The 21,579-nt window shown below is 35.9% G+C and overlaps 1 protein-coding gene across 4 annotated transcripts in view; it reads right to left on the bottom strand.

The window, feature by feature from the left end:
- Positions 1–924: 924 nt before the first annotated feature.
- The window catches only part of UMAD1 (UBAP1-MVB12-associated (UMA) domain containing 1), a 78,733-nt gene continuing 58,078 nt past the window's right edge, over positions 925–21,579 (bottom strand). For all 4 annotated transcript variants that reach the window (XM_079299444.1, XM_079299446.1, XM_079299445.1 and 1 more), the window contains 2 exons: positions 19,662–19,747; positions 925–2,685 (listed from right to left, as the gene is read on the bottom strand). In XM_079299444.1, coding sequence (XP_079155570.1) covers positions 2,428–2,685; positions 19,662–19,747 — 344 coding nt within the window. In that variant the 3' untranslated portion in view covers positions 925–2,427. The remainder of the gene's footprint in view (positions 2,686–19,661; positions 19,748–21,579) is intronic.

The following is a 21,579-nucleotide window of genomic DNA, read 5'->3' on the forward strand; positions in this document are numbered from 1 at the left end:
TACACAGAAACAGCAGAAACTGGATCTGTAAGCACTATCTTGACCTGCTGGACACAACATTGTCTGGTTCCATTTCTGAGTTTGTCACCAGGGAGTTGTCTGTAGGGACCATCTCCCAGTCAGCCTTTGTCAGGCTGCCTTGGATGTAACTGTTCTTTGATTTACCTTTGAACATGTGCCATAAGGCATCAATCCAATTTTAGGGACAATTTGATCAAGGGAGAGGTTTGATCCTCAGCTGTTGTTAAAGGCAGGGCAGTCAAGAGACACATTCCAGTACCCTTGGTCTTCAGTGGTATTTTGCTGGGTGTAAATTTTACCCTTTACAGGAGACAATTAAGGATGGAGACCATATATTTAAACCTACTGTCCACCTTTCTCATCATGGTGAATAAAACCTTTCTACTCTTCTTTGCTGATCCTTTTCTTTTGAAAGGACACCTGTGAGTGCGACACAGCTCAAATCTGACATGATGTAATTATTTTAGACAAATTGCCTAACTTTAGGCAAAAAAATATTGCAAAAAATTACATGCCAAGTCAGCCAGCAAAGAAAGAACCAGTATTGTGAGTTTGTTTGGTCTTCAACAGTGCTTTGCAGCTCTGCTTCTAGACCAGCTGAGCTGCAGAAACATTTCAGATTCAAAATGGACAGCTTGAATCAAAATATGCTATTTGTAGTATGATCAATTCTTTAGCTGCTGGATATAAAATAATCATTAAAATTATTTTAGTGCTTTGGGTATGCGTTAACTAAAAAACTTGGAAAACAAAACAGTTCTGAACAGCTTTATGAAATCAATTCTTCCTTCTAGGAGGCCTGAGTACTTTCCAGATCCCAGCCACACTCTTCTCCAAACAGTGTCATGGATGCCACCTAAACCACTGCAAGTCACCAACACAGCACACAGAATCCACCAGATAAGAGTGTGATATATTTTATTAGAAGGAAACTAATTTTCAATTACACTGAAAAGATTTTTAAACCAAATTTCCAAGTTCAAGTTCCTATGAAAGCTAAATGGTCAGAGCTGTAGTAAACAATATAGGTGAAACCACATAATAACTCTCACATATAAAAAATAACTCATTATTACTTGGTTTCTTTTTATTGGAGTGCAGCACAGATACTCCCCTTGAAACAATAACTTCAAAACATTTAAGGACACAGCTGTCAAAAATATTAAATATGCACATTTAAAAAATCTAAACCATGAACATTAAACAGCCTAAGACATATCCACAATATAATTTCTTCATCATTTTACAGTATTCATCCCAAATACTGTAAGAGAATACAAGTCTGAAAACAAATGTACTTTACGCTACCCTAAGAGTGTAAGAGCATAAAAAAATATAGGAAAATATCCACCAACATTTAGCACAATGTATATATTGTACCCCAAGAGAGAAAACAAGTGTGTGCCACAGGTCATTATTCATCACAAATCGTGATGTGACATTAGAGAGCTGTTGCTGGTGGAGCAGCAGCTCTGGTCTCAGTTGGTAAAAACATGCTCAAAGCTTGTGAGTGGGGACACAGTGGTCTGTGGGAAGGCATGTTTAGGTATTTAGCAGTTTAATTTACTTGGATAAGAAACAATGTAATGTTTTCCTGTTGTTAAACATTGCCATCTGTACCTCTGGCACACAAATTAAAAAAAGAAGGGTGTGACCATTAAAAGTACGTGTCCTGAGATTTCCTACTTCAGGGGGCAAAGAGGTTAAAATGGAAAAGCTGATCTGTATATAAATCAGGAACACATGTGGTAATGAGAACAAACAGCAGCCAACAGGCAGGCGGGGACAACTTCTCCAGGCAGGCACAAAATGAGACAGAGAAAATACCATCTACTGGAAAAGGGAAGGAAGCAACTGATTTTCACTTTGAAATTGGTAAGTTTAACCAATTCTATTAAGTCTTAATGATTACTTAAGGGTTTGTAATTAACACTGGGTTTTAAAACTTGGTTTCACTCAAAAGCTCTCTGTCCAGTAGTGCAATGCAGCATTGCTTTAGCATTAATATTGGTTCCTATCCGTACAAAATCAAGAGATGATCTTAATATGTGTTACAGGATCTATGTGTTTTGTAACTAATTGAAATAACAAAACAGTTGAGACACAGACTTCCTCTTAAAGTAATGAAATGTTTGTGTCTGCAGCCTATCTACTGGAAATAGATACCAGCAGCCAGTCTCCTGCTGAGGCTGAAACACTTTTGCATTATTTCTTTGGAAATAAATGGAATATTTAACGTACTAAGTTATAGTTCACTTAAAGCTAAGAAATATATCACAGTTGTGAATAATAATCCATTTGATACACCAGCGGCAGGCCCCCAAAATATTAAGTCAATTAAGGTAAGTCTTTATCTTCACTTTAAGACCTGTTCCTTAACAGAGGCAGAAAAAAATAAAGAGAACATTACGGATCACAAAGCACTGAGTTTTCAAGCGTAAAGTCATACCAAAACCTTGATAAATTCTCATTGATGTCGTAGGTGAGCAGCCGGTCAGGAACGTCACTGCGGATGCCCTGCACTGCTAACACATGTGGCGCGAGGGCAAAGGGGACGTCGCTCAGGAGGTCTGACATGAAAGGGCTGCTTTCCAAAGTCTGGCTCCTTTGATTTCCCATCTCTGTGCTTGATACAGTCAACTGTGACCGGTGCCCTGGATTTATCTAAAGAGAACAGAAGAACAGTAATTTACACACTACAAATCAGGCAGCTATGGCTTTGTACTTAGAACCACAAGGACCTACTAATAAAGAGAAACAAAAAACCCCAAACAAATAAATAAAAGCAGTTTCAGTTTTCAGCAGTTCAGTTTAGGTAGATCTAAAATAGCATTTCTTAATACATGCTCATATAATTCTTTGGCTCAGGTCAACCAGAATTAAGGCTAAAACAAAAATAAGACTCTTTGTAGTGATTACGGAGTTCACAGAAACACAGAATATGCCGAGATGGAAGGGAAATTAGGATCATCGAATCCAACTCCTGGCCCTGCACTGAACACCCCAAGAGTCACAGCATGTGCCTAAGACTGTTGTCCAAACACTTCTTGAACTCAGACAGGCTACCCAACATCACTCTGCATTTATGAAACCCATAAGGCTCGTGGGACTTTTTATCACTTTGTTCAGTCTTCTTTAGGGGAAATTACTTGATACAGTTCCTTTCATAAACTGATGAAGCTTCATCTTTTGTTCTCCTTGTGCCTTTCCCGATGTTTTCCAAGAAAAGCATGACTTTTGTGATTAAGAACTGTCCTATCCCAGTTATTTCAAAGGATTAATGATTGCTTTCCAGTGTGAAGCAGAATTTCATGACTGGATGGTAAGTTCTATTGTATAGGGGAATATATGTAGTACCAAATATGTTCTTTATAGAAAAAAAACACTTACAACCCAAGAACCAAAACCAACAAGGAAATAAAAAAACTTGCCACACAGAAGTAGTCAACACAATTTGGACAATAATGTTGGACCCAATAGACTTGCAAGCTTTGATCCAGACCTACCAATATGACCTTACTAAGTGTTTATCCTGAAACTTTTACCATTTTATGAACAAAGAAAAGTCTATTTACTCTGCCTCTGGAAATCAAATGTAATTTCTTTTACTATTTATAGCAATAAAATCCTGTACAAAATGATACCTCTCATTAGATACCCATAATGATGTTCCTGATAACAGGCTCTGAGCAACCTGGTCTAGTGGAAGGTGTCCTTGCCCATGGCAGGGGAGCTGTAATGAGACAATCTTTAAGATTCATTCCAACCCAAACCACTCAATGATTCATGATCTCTAGGAGAGAGATGTTTGTTATAAGGATTTCTACTTTATATCAACCCAGATACAGAAATATTCAGTAAGGTGTTTGAAAGTGCTTAATGAGTCATATCAGAAGGCAGGAATTTCAGACTTTGATGAGTCCTGACTCCTTCCTTTCAACCTCCCATATTCAACATGCTGCTAGAAAACTCCAAAGCTTACGCAGCTATGAGGGAAGGAAGACCACTGAAAGCTTTAAACACTAATTTGGTACCCACCTGACCCCAAGAGTGAAATGGGTCCAGTCATATGGAGATTGCTTGCATCCATGATTTTTAGGGGTGTTGTGCTGCTCAAGACCTGACCTGTGCTCAAGTTGAATACCACAGATCATGGCTGCTCCAGACAACCTGAGGGCGTTGCTGTGTGACAGAACAATTTGGGTGTTGGGGTGGTGGTGTTTTCTTGCCCAGAGCATTTAACCAGGGAAAAGATACTCCATCTTCTTCCCAAAGAAAGGACTGCCTTTGCCTTGAACACAACCTGAGCACAGTCATTCCTTACACAACCCAACATTCCATCTGGTAGGAGAGATAAACCAATCCTAAACCTTCTATTAACCTGCCAACAATGAGTCAACACTGGCACAAATAACCTCAAGGGTCAGTGTCACAGCCTCGGGTGGTGGAGGCCACGTGCTCCTCCGCAGGCTGGGACACGAGGGGCAGTGCTGCTGCATGCTCTGGAAGGGACCCTCACTTGGAAGCTTCTGTTCATACTCACAGGGATTTGAAACCTAAGGCCTAAGAAAAACTTCCCAAGATCTGTTACTATCATGTCACAGGATAATAATGAAAAATTTCTGAAGGTTAAGAAATAAAAAAGTTAAAAAGCATGACTGATACATACATCTACTAACCTTACTGGTTTTGATGCAATACACAAGAGGAGCAGCATTCTCCATGCTACTGTACTACTGTTACTGTTACTACAAAATTCCTACAGATACACTTCTTTTTTTTGATTCACCATTTTTAGATGTAGTTAACAGCTCTTCAGAAAGCTATATGCAATAGCAGAGGCAAGAGCTGACAGATTTCTTTAGGCTTTCCTTACTGATTCTGGTACCCTTAGAGGACAGGGAAAATAGGAAAGCTAGCAGAGAAGTCAGGAAGATAGCCTGCATAGTTGTTCTTTCCAAGCTGTGATGAAAAATCCATGGGTAATAGTATTTTAAGTCTGTAAGTTCAGGAAAAACACTAAAACCTCTTGTACTTTTCTTTTCTAATCAGAATAGTTATCTCCAAGACAAAGATCATCAGCTCTCACTTTAAGAGGTATTAGCTTCTATGGCTGCTCATGGCTAATACTTTGAGTATTTGAGAGAAGTCTTCCTTCTTGCCAGCGCCCAAGGTATGCATCAGCACAAAAGTCATAAATATGTTCTAGTACAGACATATTCTCTTGCTAAAAACACTGCCAAAAGCACAGAACATTTATTTATGTTAATATTTATCTGAAAGAATGCCCCACAATACTTCAGGTGATTCCTTAAATTTGTTGCTGCTGTAAACTTAAAATCTTCTCTTAATTTCTACTTTGCAAGAATTTCTTACATTCACACTTGAAAGAAAAAACTTGTGGATCATTTTTTGAGGTGCTGGTATTTGCTTGTCTTTCATCATTCCCATATTCTGAAGGGAAGTCAGAAAGCTCCAGATGAAAAACTGGGCTACATCTAGGAGTCAATTAAACTAGATCTTCAAAGACCTTTCTGCTTCCCTCCCCTCCCACATTCCAGGGGAAAATGAACCCTCACTCACTGTCCTGTTTCCATCATTCAGATGATAATCAGAAATCCCTAGAATCTAATGTTTATTTTGATTGGCAAATTATACTTTTATGAACACCTGTCTATATCTTAATTGTCCCCCAAGCTGGGAGAACACAATTTACAATGCAAATTAGACCATCACGTGGCAAAACTAATTTCAAAGAGGGAAAAAAAGTCAGAGTGAGAACAAAGCAAATATTGGATCTTTTTTTCCTCCATAAACCTTTCATTTGTTAGAATGGTGCTAAATGGGCAGACCTAGAAATTAAAACTCTTTCTAGACACAGCAGATATCATGTACTGATAGTGATGGAGAAAGAACCAGCTTTGCTAACTCCCAAGTCTCACTCCATATTGAAAGCAAAACTTCAGTAAGGAATGATGAATTATGTTAGAATGATTTTACTGTGAAAACATAATTTTACCAAACTCAATCTCTGCATACTGTCAGTAAGGTTCTTAATAGTGTTAATAGGTTATGGCACTATTTGAATAGTCAAAACAGTATCATAAAGAAAGCCTGAAACGGTTGACATAAACATAGTACAGGTAAGTCAGAAACAAAGGACAGTGTCAGGTCAGTTTCACAAATGTCATGATCTTATCTTAATCCCAGCAGTCTCTGGATCTCATGAGAAGGTCTTGGGCCTAATATGACAAGACCAGTTCACAACTTAAATGGAAAAGGAGTCTAGATTTTCTATTTCAGTTTCACATTTAATCCATTGCTGTCTCTCCTACGGAAACAGTTATTTTTAATTACCTTAAAAAGTTCACATTACTTTTTTGTTCATAACAAGTCACATTTTCTATTAATTATCTATATGAAGAAAAAAGCTCCTGTCCTGAAGAATTCAGGTAACAAGAAGTATTTTTTCAGTTCTACCTAGAGCAGTCACTGTCCTTTGCTGTGCAGAGCTGTTTCTGAGCATTCCTGTGCTGGTATTTAGATGTTTGCCTTCTGCACAAGACCCTAACATACTAGACATGTTTCTGTGTTTCCAAAACATGAAGATTCCTTTAAACGGGCTAAGATGTATTTCATTCCTATGCTGGAGAACCCACATGAGTGAAAAGGCCTTGCTGAAGCCAGCAGGCTTTTGGGTGACGTGATGAAGAACTGGACACTCTGGTAGGGAACATCCGTCACCCATCGGTGCCGAGGTCACCCGCACTGCAAACACCAGCATAAAATGATGTGATGCAACTGAGGTCAAGGTTATGAAATGGCTCATGCTTTATGCATGCATTCTTCAAGCATATATAGAACTGCAAGTCCTAGAGAATTTGATATTGCCCATTAGTCACACTGGTTTCTACTTAAATGCCTAACTTACTTAGCCAGAATACAATCCATTCAGAGCATATTATCTGGACATTAGCTAAACTAAGCACTGCCAAATGCTATGACACACAATCCTGTTATGAGAAATATTAATTGAATGGAACGAGAAGATCACTGATTTACATTTCACCATACCAGAAGAAGTCCAAAAATTAGCAAAAATTACATAAGCTATGGCACTAAAATTTAATTAAAATAAGCAAGGTGTATTCTGTATCTTGGTTTGCAATCCAAAAGAATAGGGAAAAAAGAAACACTGTAAATATATATCGTAGCTGGCCATCAGATACTAATTGTGCTCTGAAAACATTGTTATTTTGAAACTAACAAAGTATAAAACTACCCTCTAAAGTAAATTATACCTTTTTTCTCCTTGTTAAAAGATGTTTCTCAGCTGTTTTTAAAAACATCTAATTTGCTTCATGTTTTTGTATTAACCAAAAAGTTTGCCAGGAGTCTCATAAGGAAGAAAAAAAGCACATTTTACAATGTACTGAGAAGCTGGATTTACAGTGCTCTGAAGGAGAATCAAAGATTAGTGCCAGCATTATTATCATCTAAACCCTTGAACAAGGTTTTCTATCAAGAGCGATTAGTTTTTTAAAATTTACACTTTCTATAAAAAAGAGGTTTTTTCCCAGAAACTGACCTATTTTTCTTTTAGAAACAGCCTTGAGAAACAAACAGTACCTTCAGTCTTCCTGAATATTTAGTAAATATCTAGCAATATAATACTTATGACAGAAACTTGCTACGTGACTGGTGGTAAAGAATTATTTTTATTTCAGGCAACATCATGGTATTACAGGAAATAGTGAATCATAGGGCATCTAGAATTTATTTAGCACTGTGCAGTAATTACTGCTGTATCTAGAAATGGAAATTCTCATATGGGATTGCTCCTCCAATGTGTTTTGGGTGATGCTTTAGGGTACCCACTGGACCTCCTTAGAAAATTTGTAGGAATTCCAGAATGAGTATCTCCATTGATGAAATCACATTTCACATGAAAATGGTAATGGCAAAGATGAAGAGAGGAGGAAAGAAGAATTACTCACAAGGTTTGCATTCAAAAATTTAACCCAGGAGAACAGAATCACAGAATCAATTAGGTTGGAAAAGACCTGTGAGATCATTGAGTCCAACCTATTACCAAACACCACTTTGTCAACCAGACCATGGCACTCAGTGCCATGTCCAGGCTTTCCTTAAACACCTCCAGGGATTCTGACTCCATCACCTTCATCAGTCATTTCCAATTTTAACAACCTTTTCTGTGAAGAAATTCCTCCTGATGTCAAAATTCCTTCTGATGTCCAAACAGGATCAGTAAAACCTTGCTGGTGGTGGGGAAAGTGCACAACATGATAATTTTCAAGTACCACAGAACTCCCAACCCAAAATATTAACAAAAAAACCCCAACACACCAGTAAGTATGCAACCTGCATCTTTACAGAACTATAAGAATGGAACAAACCACCTGGACAAGCACAATACAGATGCCCTGTGGTTTCAGAAAAGCACATGTGAATAATGAGAGCTGCTGTTCTTTCAAGGTTCACTCAAAATTTTAATCAGCATTCCACTCCAGAGACTCAAGAGAAAAGCTATTCCTAGCTGGGAGAGCAAAATTAGATGTAAGAAGTGCTGGAGAATTTGCAGTAGCTTGTTGCTATATCCACATTTCTTCTGATTGCTTGCTTGCTTTCATAGCAGAAATGCAGTGTCTGGGATTGTAACAGTGGCCAAGAATTGGAGTTCTCAGGAGCTGCAGTAGGGCAGACCTACAGGCTGAAAGGTTTGGGTTAACACTTGGACAGTCCTTGGAGAAGCTTTTAAAAGCAAGAAAGGATCTCAGTGGAAATCACTTTTCCCATTTGCTTTGGGCTCTTGTTTCCAAGCTTCTTATGACTCTTATTTTGTAATACAGCACTAATTTGTTTTCCTTAAAGAGCTGCTGCTACCTGTACGAGTTTATTAATATGGTTATTCAGAGTAAAATAGAACCAATTTTTAAAATAAGAGTTTTAGAATATTTTTACTAATTTTTTACATCCATTTAGGTCTTTTTCTTTCTTCTCTAATGCATGATTTTCAGCTATTTCTTAACTAGAATGGAATCAAGATCAGCTAAATGTCACTGAAATCTTGAAGAAAAAATTCTAAAGAAAAAATGAAAAGAGGTTCTGACATTCTATAGTTTTTCTTTATTACAGCAAAGCTCCTTGTGGAGTATCTTGGCCTGCAAAGAACATCAGGGAAATCTTTGCTAAACCACACTTTCAGTTTCAATGCTCATGTACATTTCTGAATCCTTATTGGCATTAAAGCAATTGGAAAAGTGTAATTAGTAAAATTCTATAGTGTAAACGCAGAATAAACTTGATTTAATTAGATGTGATTCTTGCCCTCTCAAACTGCCATACAACTGTTAATCTCTGCAGATGGGGAGAACTGCAAGGTTGCCATTTGAACTCTGGATACTCTCAATGTTCCAAGGTTAAAGTGTGTTAATTTAAAAAAAATTTATACTTTCTGTAAAAAAGAGGGTTTTTCCCAGAAACAGATCTATTATTCCTAATTATCCTAGTAAATACTAGAGATGCCTGTGGGTTTTATTCATGAGACACTTATAGAATCTTATTCCATCCTGAAAAGTATTCTAAAGCACCACGAAAGACTTCAAATCTAATGTCTAAACCAACTACCCCATTTTGTCATCCCAGAAGAAAAAAATCTGATTTTCTTCTTGAGTTTTGCAAACTCAAACCAGTACAAGATAAAGGCTCTGTTTTAACTCAATCACCTATAACAACACTTCACAGGAAATATTTTGAGGGGGGGGGGGTTAGTGATAAATTTAAGAAATATATTGAATTTAATATAACCAAAATTGTATAATGATATTTTTATTTCTAATTCCTACTTTTATTCCTTTATTCCTAACTCCTATTATTTATTTCGTTCAGCAATTGTTTGAAGACAGAGAACCAAAACACCTCAAATGTGGGCATCTATAATGAGAAACTATCCAATTGCGAACAGGGGTAAGATGCAACAGGAAAACTGCAAACCTAAATGAAAAAAGAAATAAGAAGGAAGCAGAAATTTTTCTAAAGCTTTATAAAAAATTGTAAGGCTTAATTTCCCACTATTAAGTAAAGTAATTATCTCTTATCTTTCCTTCTATCCCAACCAATTTCACCACTGTTGGGTCTGATAATTGAAGATCTGTATCAACACTTATGACCTTTTAATAGAAGGGTTCCTTTCCTTGCTGCCCCCTTGTTCCTCTCTGGAGGCCCCTGAGTTTTAGGGCACCATCTTTACAGTGCAGCCCCCTCTGCAACATGATTACTGTAAGAAAAATTATCTTAGAAGAAAGACAGGGGTGTGTGTTCAACAAGGAACAGTTTATCTAGATCCTCTGTTCCTTCTAAGTACTAAGCAAGCTATTCATAGCCACCATCTCAACATAATAAGCAGCATGAACAATATTTAGCATATTGTGCTTCTGCCACTGCCAGGAAATGGTACTAACTAGGCCAGAATTTTTTTCCTTTTTTGTTTTTTTTTTCTGTAGCATGTACGCTGGAAGATTAAAAAGTTAATGAAAATTACTATAGTTAGTGAACTGCAAGCCAGAAGAACTGTAATTGAAAATGCACACAGCTCTAGACATTCAGCACAGCATTCCACAACCAAAAATCAGAAATGAAGGACAAGTCAATATATTGCAAAATGAAAAGGCAAGTTTGATAAATGCTGATAATGGATTTGTTTTGTAACTTCAATATCATCCAGAAGCACAAAGCATTTACATTTCTTTTGCTGCTACCTTCATTCATGATGTTAATGCAAAACCTAGATAACTTTAAACATAGCTAGAGAATATACTGACATTAATTTAATATAAAATTTTAATAGCATAATTAAAACAAAACAAAAAATTAAATTAAAAACAATATTTAAATAATCTGTTTTCATTTAGCAGCTACATTTTGTCAATGTACTTAGTGAAAAGATGTGTATTTTCTCTACTGCTTCAAGGAAAAAATTACACTACAGACTTTTGGGAGGTTGATGTACTGAACAGCAGAACTTAAACTAACTGAGTATTCATGTCTCTCTACCTCTTCCCACCCCCTGCTACTGTAGAAGCTCCAACATGGTAACCTGCTGTACTAGGAAAAAGATGACAGCTTCTCTGAGATGGTGGATGTCCATGGAGAAGAACCCTTGAAATGAGGGCTAATACTGCATTCTCTCATTCCTGTACTAAGTGTGTAAAAGTACAAGGATTTGAATGCAAAAGAAAGCTTTCTTAAAAAAAACCCAAAAAACACCAAAAACAAATAGCAGAAAAAAAAAAACAACAAAAAAACCAAAATCAAACCAATTAAATTTAAAAAACAATAAGAAAATATTTAGCAAACATAACTGGACACAAAAATAAAGCCAGTACATTTTCCAGCAAATTAGAGTAACTGGGAAAAGTATAGATCAGAAGGTTGTTTTGTTCTTGGTTTTGGTGTTTTTTTAGGCAGGAAAGGAAACCTCTCCTTGAGTAACTGAGGGAGTAAGCAACATCAATGAAATATCTCCCTAGAATGTCAATATCAATGAGAGAAAAAAGACAGAGGGCTAACAATTTCTATTAGAGGAAAGGAAAAGAAAACTATCTTGGATTTGGTTTTCAGAAAAGAAGATAAGTAGAGGGAACAGAAAAGAGTTACTAGTCTGAACTCAGGTCAATCTTCCTCCAGCAATAACTGGGAACAATATCCTGAGCCATGCTTTCAAGAGTTTTTTTAAGTAACTAAACCCCTGGATCTTAAAAGGATTCTCACACAGATGCATGAATAAAAATTGCTGTACTTAGTGCTCTATTCTGAGGTTTCTATCGTGCTGCTTAAATTCCAAGCATGTGGCAAGACTAGCAATATGTCCTGTTTACAAACTTAAAGTATTTTAATGCCAAAAAAAGAGAATTAAGTAAGCATTTTCTCACATAACTTTCCATGTGCTCTCCCCACAGAGATTTGGGTCAGTAAGAGAAAGGAAGGATGGGTATTTGACTTTAATTTCCTCCATAAATAGTCTGTAACTGGAGCACATGTCAACACCACCTTCAGTAAACAGGTTACCAGGAGCCAGAGTTTGTAAAAGTTTCAGTCTACAAACAGCAACAAGACTGAGTTTTCCTCAGCACCTACTGATCAGGCTTTTCAGATTCAGCAATAAAAGTGTCATGACTCTTAAAGCAACAAAAGGCCAATTAATTAATTAAATAATTGGAATGGAACTTATACTGGTCCACCTCTTTTAAATAAGGTGGCCTCTTTGATCTTTCTTGTTCTCTATGGAAAATAATTGGATCATAATGTAAAGGACAAAGGATACATTTTTTAAAAAAAGATAGATCTGTTTCTATCTAGCAGCACTGCTAATCACATTAAAACAGTAGAAACACAATCTTAAAATTTGTAGCATCATGGAAGCAAAGAAAAGAAAATTGTAAACAAATAATTTACGTTTTATTTTGTATTTTTAAAAAGTGCTTTAGAACAAAATTTGAATATGTGCTTCCCAGTGCACAGTCTCTCACAAGAAGGACAGGAGCTGTAAAGTTCCAGGTTGTTTTTTTTATGTTGGGTTTTTTTTTTTTTTTTTTTATGTGAAAATCACAGCAGAAGTACTTTGTAGCAAAAGGATCAAACAACACTGATGGAAAGAACAGAGAAACATCTTCCTGTCTTACCAATATTAGCATTCTGGGCTGAAATGGGACAATCTTCATGTCATGTTTTCTTTCCATTAAAATGGAATGCCCACTGTCATTTGTGGTAAGTTTTATGTTTGGCTGTTTTTTCCCCCCTGAAAGTGGCAGTGCAACTAAGCTAATGACGTTGTTTTCCTTACTTGCTGTTTAGATTAATCGTTAATGAGCTGCCCTACACTAAAGCCATTCACCACCATTTTATGCTAATGCATCACATTGTAAATATCACTGTGCCATATTCACACACAGTCTCATCTAGTGATGTATGATCTACATTGCATTTTAGATCAATTTTAATATTGGGGAAGGCCAGAAGGTTTGCTCTGAGAGGCAGCATGACTGACTGATCAATTTGTTGACAGCAGAAAAGTGAACCAGTATTACTGGCTTTTAGTCTAGCCACGTATTTGGGCAAGAGATACAGGATAATCAGTAGTTTTATCTGGGATTAAGCTAGTCAGAAGATCCCAAAATTAGAGAAAGGCTAAAAAATGTGATGGGAACATCTGGGCACCTACTTTGAGCACCTCCTGCTACAAATAACCAATCAATGAAACTGAATGAGCAAGCAATTATATCAAATATACAGGGAGTCTCTGCCCAAACTAAATAGGGAGGCATGCAAAATGTGCTTTTGCATACATGTGCCTTGATCACCATTTGGTGTCTACGTACCCTTTAGCAAAGCCTCAAAGTGAAGAGGCTGCAAATCAGGCCAATTATACTACTTCATGTACTTTTTGCATGTGAGTACATACTTTGCTATCTATAGACACTGAATTATGAACATATACCATGCCTGTGTGTCATTCTTTCCCTACGGGATGTAATTTTGTCTTCTGTTGCTCAAACCTCACAAATTGTGCAATCTGCAGCACTGACTCTGGACTGCACAGCCAGGGCTGTGGGACAGGAGGCTGCTCCCATCCATTTGTTGTGTTTACATGTATTTGCTGGCCAGACAGAACATTCACATCCCACCTTGGAAGAAAGTAAGGTTTCCTCAGTTCTTGTACTGAAATTTCAGCTGAAGTTACACCAAGGGTTTAACAGTATTTCATACTCTCAAAGTACTATAGAAAAGTGTAAGACAGCACTGCATTATACTTTTTAAAATGAACTGTTTTCTAAGTTCAGAGAGGAAGTTGGTGACAACCACGTCAAATCACATCACTCAATTTCCACTCAAGTTCCCTATATCTAAAAATACAATGCTTTCCTTTTAAAAAAAAAAAAGAAAAGACAATGGACATAGTATTAACGATGCTACTGTGATTATTAAGTACATAAATAATCCCAGAAATGCATCATGTTACACAAACTAGTCCAGCTATTCACTTTAGAATTCAGAAAAGCCCTACAAGGTGATAATCTTGCAAGACACTCTGGGTCTTCCTGATTGACCTTGGGTCAATAGGTTGCACAAATCACAGTTCATAAAGCAGTGTTTGTGAGGCCACTGCAACTAATCCTTTATGACATGAGGAGCAGACTTTATCATATATATACACATATACCTAATATATTTATACATAATGTGTATATAAGCCCTCCCCTTCCCCCTCAGTTGTCCAATTGTTGTCCAGTAAGGGACAGAAGCCCATTGGTCTACATGTTCTGCAAATCTTCCTAAAATGAAAAGACCTCCTAAATATTTTGGTAAATTATCTAACAGATAGCAATATGAACATTACAATATAATGAAGTTTTACAAAATAAATGTTAGTGCACACTAATAGTTGTCATAAATGTCATAGATGTAATATACAATATTTGTTTGGAGGGTTTTTTTTTTGGCTAAATGAGCAACTTACCTTTGTTCTTGGTAAGATCACAAGCATATATTGTGCCTTTCTTACCATATGTCAGTTCTACTTAATACACATTTTCTATCTGTGGCTGCACATTGATTCCCCAATGAGGTTCCAGCTGTTTACTATACACAAAAGATGAAGGAAGCTAAGAAAGGTGATGTCCATTGCAGCTGCCAAATCTGGACATGAGTCATTCTTATTTAAAGGTAATGTTAAAACTTCACTTCTTACTGTTTATGATCATGCATGATAGCTGAGTAAAACATAAGATCTTTCTTCTGATGGTACCAGCTTCTCTTTTCAGATAACTGCAGACAGTCATCAGTCTTATTCCAGTCCCTTCTGAGAGTAGATAATTTCATTAAGTGATTATTGCTTACATATGCAATTAAGAAGAGAGAAAATATGGGCCAACATGCTTTAAGAGTTTTATATATGAAAAAGAAGATCTTAGAGTTAAAATGACATATGACAAGTAATTAGTCTAACCAGGCCATGACTACAATTCTACCCTATGTGAGCTTTAAATTAAAAAAAATATATTAAAAAAAAAATAGAAAAAAAATAGAAAAAAGAAAAAGAAAAACAACCAAAAAAAAGATACTGGATTTTGTCAATAGAGAGAGAACGAATCACAAATAATGTGATCACAATAATTTTGAAATATAAACCACTTCCTCTAAAGCAAATGTAGGAAATTTAAACTGATGCTACAAATCTAGCCCAGAACACCCTTCTTGAGATTTTAAATATAGGACCCCCTGAACTATAAACTAAGAGTCAGTAAGTGAATAGAGACATGATCAGTAATAACTACTTTTTCAGTAACTTGCAAAAATAATCCACACAGACAAACTTCATTAAAAAATAGCCAATAATAGGTCTGATAGAAGTAATTAATTTAAATTAAGAAAAAAAACCAAAACCAAAACAAAACCAAGAGAACAGTAGTATTACTATTCATGCCCTGGAATTATGTCAGCTGATCTGCTCTAAAGGATATCCTAAAAGTCTATCAACTTTAGCAATACTTGTTAATTTCACTAGAAGGATAAAAAATTAAATTATTTTCCTCTTACTTTCAATTCTCATTATCTCTTCCTTGATATTTTGTATCTCATAATATTTCTGTCTTTTCCATTGACTCATACGTTCCCTAACCAGGCGTCTAGGAAACTGTTATTTCCATCCATGCAGAATCCTTACACAGCAGCTGTATAAAGGATGACTTTAATGAGCCAATGCCAATTCAGACATAAAAAAAAAATCCTAATTTATTTAGACACTTGCATAAAATGGTGCATACCTATTTCTATATGCATAAAATCATATATAATTTAATATTTACTTCAAGAACCATGGGCTTTCTATCTGCTGTGTTCTCAGCTTTTAACAGCAAATTATGAAAAGAAAGGGCACAAGAATCATAGCAGATCAATTACAATTAATAAAGAAAACTAAGTCCTAAGATGATAAGAATCACAGCAAGGTATATAATTAGAATGGCTATAACAACAACATATAAATTAGATAATTATGGATTAAGCAATCCCTTGGGGGATTCTCTCTTGCCCTAGAAAACATATAACAAGCTCCTTAGATAGAAGGCAATAACTATTAAGTGTTTGAGGGAGAAGTAGGACTATAAGGAAAAACAAAAAAAAAAGACACAGCAAGATAAAAATCCTAATTTAAAATCTAAAGGTGGGTTTCATTTTTGGTAGCTTATTTTAATACACTTACTGGTCCAGTATTCCCCCATTAAACCTGCTGACATCTGTTGGCTAAAGAGCGCATGTCAGATTATCCAGAAGTGCAAGATCAAATAAACATGAACTGCTTCTTAAGGTGACAGTAGGGAGATACAAAACACTGCAGCAATTATCAAACTCATAATTTTTTGTTGTTGTTGTTTCTTACACCAATGTAATAATCCCAGGTGTCCTGGACACCAGACATACAATAATCTTCATAAATCCTAATTCAAAGCCATGCCATCTGTCAAAAATATATTTTATGTCTCCTAATAGATATGCTATATAATTGCTCTCACAGTAAGGCAAAAATACATGGTTGTACTAATTTGCTTTAGCAATGGAATAGCTCATTATCAAAAATAACCCCACCACATTACTGGGGCTTCTAGCACTCTTCATATATCCAAACTAACCTCTCCATTCTGCTGTTTTCTATAACCACAAATTCCCAATGAAAGCAGATAAAGACTGAATTATTGTACGATAATAATGGAAAAATCACATGCATGAAAAAAATAAAACCACAGTGTGTCTTTCTATTATGATTGTGTTGCAGTTAAAATTAGCTTTGTGTTTCACGGTCACTAATTTAGTAATTTAGTCACTAATAACACTAATCTAAGTTCTCGGCCCTGCAGAGCACAAACCATTTTGGATCCAATCCAGAGAAGCACTTAAATGTGTGTGTGACTTTTAGTTCATGAGCCTGAAGCAACTCCAGAAGGATCAGACATGCTTGATTAGGCACAGAGCTCTCACTACCCTGCCGGACAACATGTCCCCCTGGGACTGACCAGCGTTAGGAGATGACCCAAACCACTGCCCATACTCCAGATGAGAGGACACTCCATATGCGATTGTTCAAAGCAGGAGCTTCTGTCTGAAGCAGAAGACAAAATGTTTGAGCTTAAGCTGGCCTTTGAGACACCCTTCCTCCTAGGAGTTTTTAACTACCTGCAATCCCCCTAACGTGCATACAATATCCCACAGCTGAAAACAACACCGACAGCACTGAGGTATGGCAGGGGTTACAAGAGGTTCTGTTACACCTTCGTAGTTGCAGCAAGACAATCTTGATGAAAACTTTTATTTGTGCATTAGTTTAAATAATTTATACAAGATTATACAAATATACACACTTAACAATTCCGTGGTTGTACAGCAAACAAATCCAATAGTACCTAAAAAATGGGAAATTCTAAAGATGATTGCCATTACAAAAAAAAAACCCCAGATGATAATTTCTTCAAAAAATCAAACTCAACCTAATTTGCCCTTTGAAAATCCATTAACAAACTTCATTCTTCTTTAAATCACATTTCAGAAGCACTTTTCAAAGTTTATATCTACTAAGTAGTGAAAAAGTTTATATTTAAAAGTAAAAGCAGGTTTCCAGCAACTGAAATGATGAAGTGGTTGATGGACTAAATGCTCCTTTGTTCAGTTCTGCATGACAAATATCAGATGCCACTTTGCAGTAACAATTATATTTTTGCACAGTGTTCTATGCTTATTAAAAATTTGTGGGTTTATACTAACAAGGTGTTATTTCAATTGATGCTCTATATATAAATAAAAATATATAAAATATAAAAATATAAATATTAAATATATAAATATATCTATAAATATCTACACACATCTACAAATACCTATAAATATCCATAAATATATTAAATATATAAAATATATAAAAATATTTATTTATTTTTATGACATATTGAATATGCAATACAATGCTTTTCCAGTTTCTCTACATTGGTAAAGTTCCCCTATGAATTTACAAAAATACACTCACCACTGCAAGAAGGAATATCACTTTCCTAATGGCCAGAATTAGTAATTTAATTTCCATGATTCACAATTATTCTACTTATGTTGAGAACTTGAGAATTCCTTTGAGTAAATGTGAAGTCCAAATACTGGATTCTAGACTGGAATGAATTGCCTAAATACTACTGAGTCCTGTATCCTAATTTAACTGATTCTGTCACAAGACAGTTCACACGAGTTTTTTGGTGACATGTATTTTAAGAGAAAGGTGAAAATAAATATTTGTTTCATTTTCAATGTAAATATCTGCTATTTTATTTTGAAAACCTTGCTTCTTCTCTCTAAATCATAAAACTTAAAATCTCTACAAGTTTGTTTCCTGAAACTCCACAGACCTGAAGAAACCACTGAGGCTGTAGCAACTGGCAGTTCACCATCCCCAGCAGGAACATCACATTAAGGGAAACTACTTTAGTCCAGTAGGTAATACAATATCAATTAATTATACTGCCAAGATCTGCAGGACTTCAGTTGCAAAATGCCCTGGCTCAGATGTGCATAGTCCTAAAACTTTGCAGTTGGTTGGAACTAATTCACACTTTCACATTATCAGAAGGCAAACTACTCATTACTTATGATGAATTATTTTTGTATAGGACACAATTTTAAATTTTAAGTTAAAAATGAAGACCACAGGCCATACATACACACAGGCAACTATCAGAGATGGAAAAATTGTCACACACACCTCTACTATACCAATGGACTTAGCAATAATAAATATTGAAACAGCATTGAAAAGAGACAGACAGACAGACATTGTTAGCACCAAGGAGACATATGGGAAAAAGAGACAGGATAGGTTAAGAAAAAAAAAAAAAAAAAAAAAATCACCACAAAAGCAAACAAGGCCAAGCCAAACATCTTCAGTGACCTTGCAAACATCTAAAACTATATGGCAATTGAAAATAGGCTCATACTTGATACAAAAACATTTTCAGAGTAAGTGGAGAAAAAGATATAAGTACATCATATGCAGAAATATTCTGAAAAGCCCTTGCCTGAAAACATATACCAAATAAACCAAAGAAAAAGAAGTTCAGGTTTAGAGAAACACAGTAGAGAAACAGAAAGGAAACACACAATAAAGACAGTCTATTATATTCACACATTTACATGTTACTCATAATGGTGGTTGTGGAAAGAGATGACTTATGTAAATGTGTGACATTTGCCACCAGTACTCACCACACGAATGCTTCTATGCAATTCATTAACATTCTAAGTACAGTTTCATGCTTGCACAACTCAAGTATAAAAATAAGATATTCAGCAATACTATACAGCCCAGCCTTCTACTATTTCCTTTTCAAATCCACAGCAGTGGATTTGACATTATTGTCATCGAATTAATAGCAGTGCTACTTTTATGATAGATGATAAGGAAGGCTGAGAGTCATTCAGCCAATGGAAGATGTGAATGTGGTGAAACCATCTTCTGCAGGACATTCATGCTTCTTAAATGAGCTGCTATGAAAGTTTCATCATGTTTGCAAAAGGAAAAAGTCTCTTACCTGTGGAGGTTGACTGTACATTGGCCTGGTCTCTGGAAATGAAGGTTTACCCTTTGAGTCTCTGCTTTGATCATCAGCTGTGTCACCTACCAAAGAAAAAAGAAAACTCTTTAAAATCACTGAAATTCTTATTTTACATAGAATAAGAAAACATCTTCATTCTTCCTAAATTCATATTATACCCTGAGAAAGCCTGTAGCCACATTTATATTTATAATTTTGAACATGAAAGAAAATGAGAAAACTGAGAAATTTTGAACTTAAAGAGAAAAACATTGAGAAGTGATCTGAAAAATCCAGGAACAAATCCGTATCAATTATTTGAAGGAAAAAAATATTGGGAAAAAAGGCAGAAAAGAAAAAAACATGGCTCCAATTTTTGTATACTTTGGGACCACTAAGTTCTAGTAATGGAGATGTGTGTAGAGCAAAGGGGATACCAGGTGCACATCCATCACATTCCAATTCTATGTCATAAGCACAGTTGCTCTATCCTCATTTGTAGCCTCATTTCCACACAGTTGATATCTGTGCATGAGTGCAGAGAGACTAAGCATTCTGAGAAATGTCCTGGTTTTGACTGTAAAGGACAAAGACTGCTTGGCAGGCTGGGCACTAATCTCCTCCCATTGTATACTGGGGCTACCTCTGCCCAGGATTTTACTGAGAAGACACAATTCAGTTTATCCCAAAATCTGCAGAGGTACTGATCCAAAGATGGACAGTTCACAGCAAGAAACTAGAGACAAGATTATTTTCACACTTATTTTTAAGACAGAAGGTACAATATCAATTTTATTAAAAAGGTAGAGGTAGTAAAAAAAACAACCCCAAAATCAGAATTTATTTCACAGATATTGCAAAACAAACATCCACCTATCCTATCTTCTTCAATTTCGTTTGTCAATGGAAGAATGTACCAGAAGCTGTAAAGATTTTGCAGATTACTTCCTTCTGCTGTTAGCAGTAGTCAGAAAATAGTTTGTAAGAGCAGACAACTGAGAAAGATTGAAGATTTAGTTTCATAATTTTAGTTTTATTTATATTTGAGTTCATACTACTTTCTCCAATGGAGTATTTTGGAAGTCTGTATCTTTAAAGAGTCCTTCAGCAATAATTCAAAATGAAAGTGTTCAAGTTAATGTAGTTTAACTTCTTTGCTAAACCAGAAGTTCTGGCTACCCTGTTCCATTTTCTCCAGAGGTTCACTTAGAGCCAGTGTACCAGGCAGAAGTCTTTGGAAACAGCAGCCAGCTTCTGCCCATGTCCAGCTAAGCTGAAAAGCCAATGACACTCAGGTCCATGCATGTTTGTTCCACACTGTCATGGCCCCCCAGGTCTCTGAGGCCAGATCCCTCAAGTACAATGCAATATTTGGTAAAGTTCTTTCATGAAAACAAGCACTAACATCTAATTTTTGTGTCTGCTTTTAATACCCAAGTATTATTCCTAGCAGTTTATGCAGAGAATCATCATCATCATCTTTGACATGGGTCTTTGATGCCTATTAATTTCATTAACATCTACACTTTCCAAGACTTTTTCTGGAGTTGAAAGACGCTTCTTATTAAACTAGTAATTCTCTACATAAAACACACCAAAGCACTTGTGTTCACAAGAGCTATTTAAAAAAAGGGGTGTGGAAGAACAAAGGAGATGGGAATTCACTATCCTCCATTCCACTCCCAGTACCTTGAAAAACACAATTTGTAAGCACCTAAAAGATAACAAGGTAAATAACAGTCATGAAAATCATTAATGTTAAACAATTAGTTTACATTTGTAATGAAGTAGAGGCCAGCAAACAAAAATTATTACAAGTCTTGTAAATGCACCCTGCCTCAGGGAGGTGTAAAAGTGGTTAATAGATACACAAAGAAGGCAGTAAGGCATATTTTGGGTGCACTTGCTGTGCATG

This window comes from Erithacus rubecula (assembly GCF_903797595.1).
Source record: "Erithacus rubecula genome assembly, chromosome: 3".
Lineage (NCBI taxonomy): Eukaryota > Metazoa > Chordata > Aves > Passeriformes > Muscicapidae > Erithacus > Erithacus rubecula.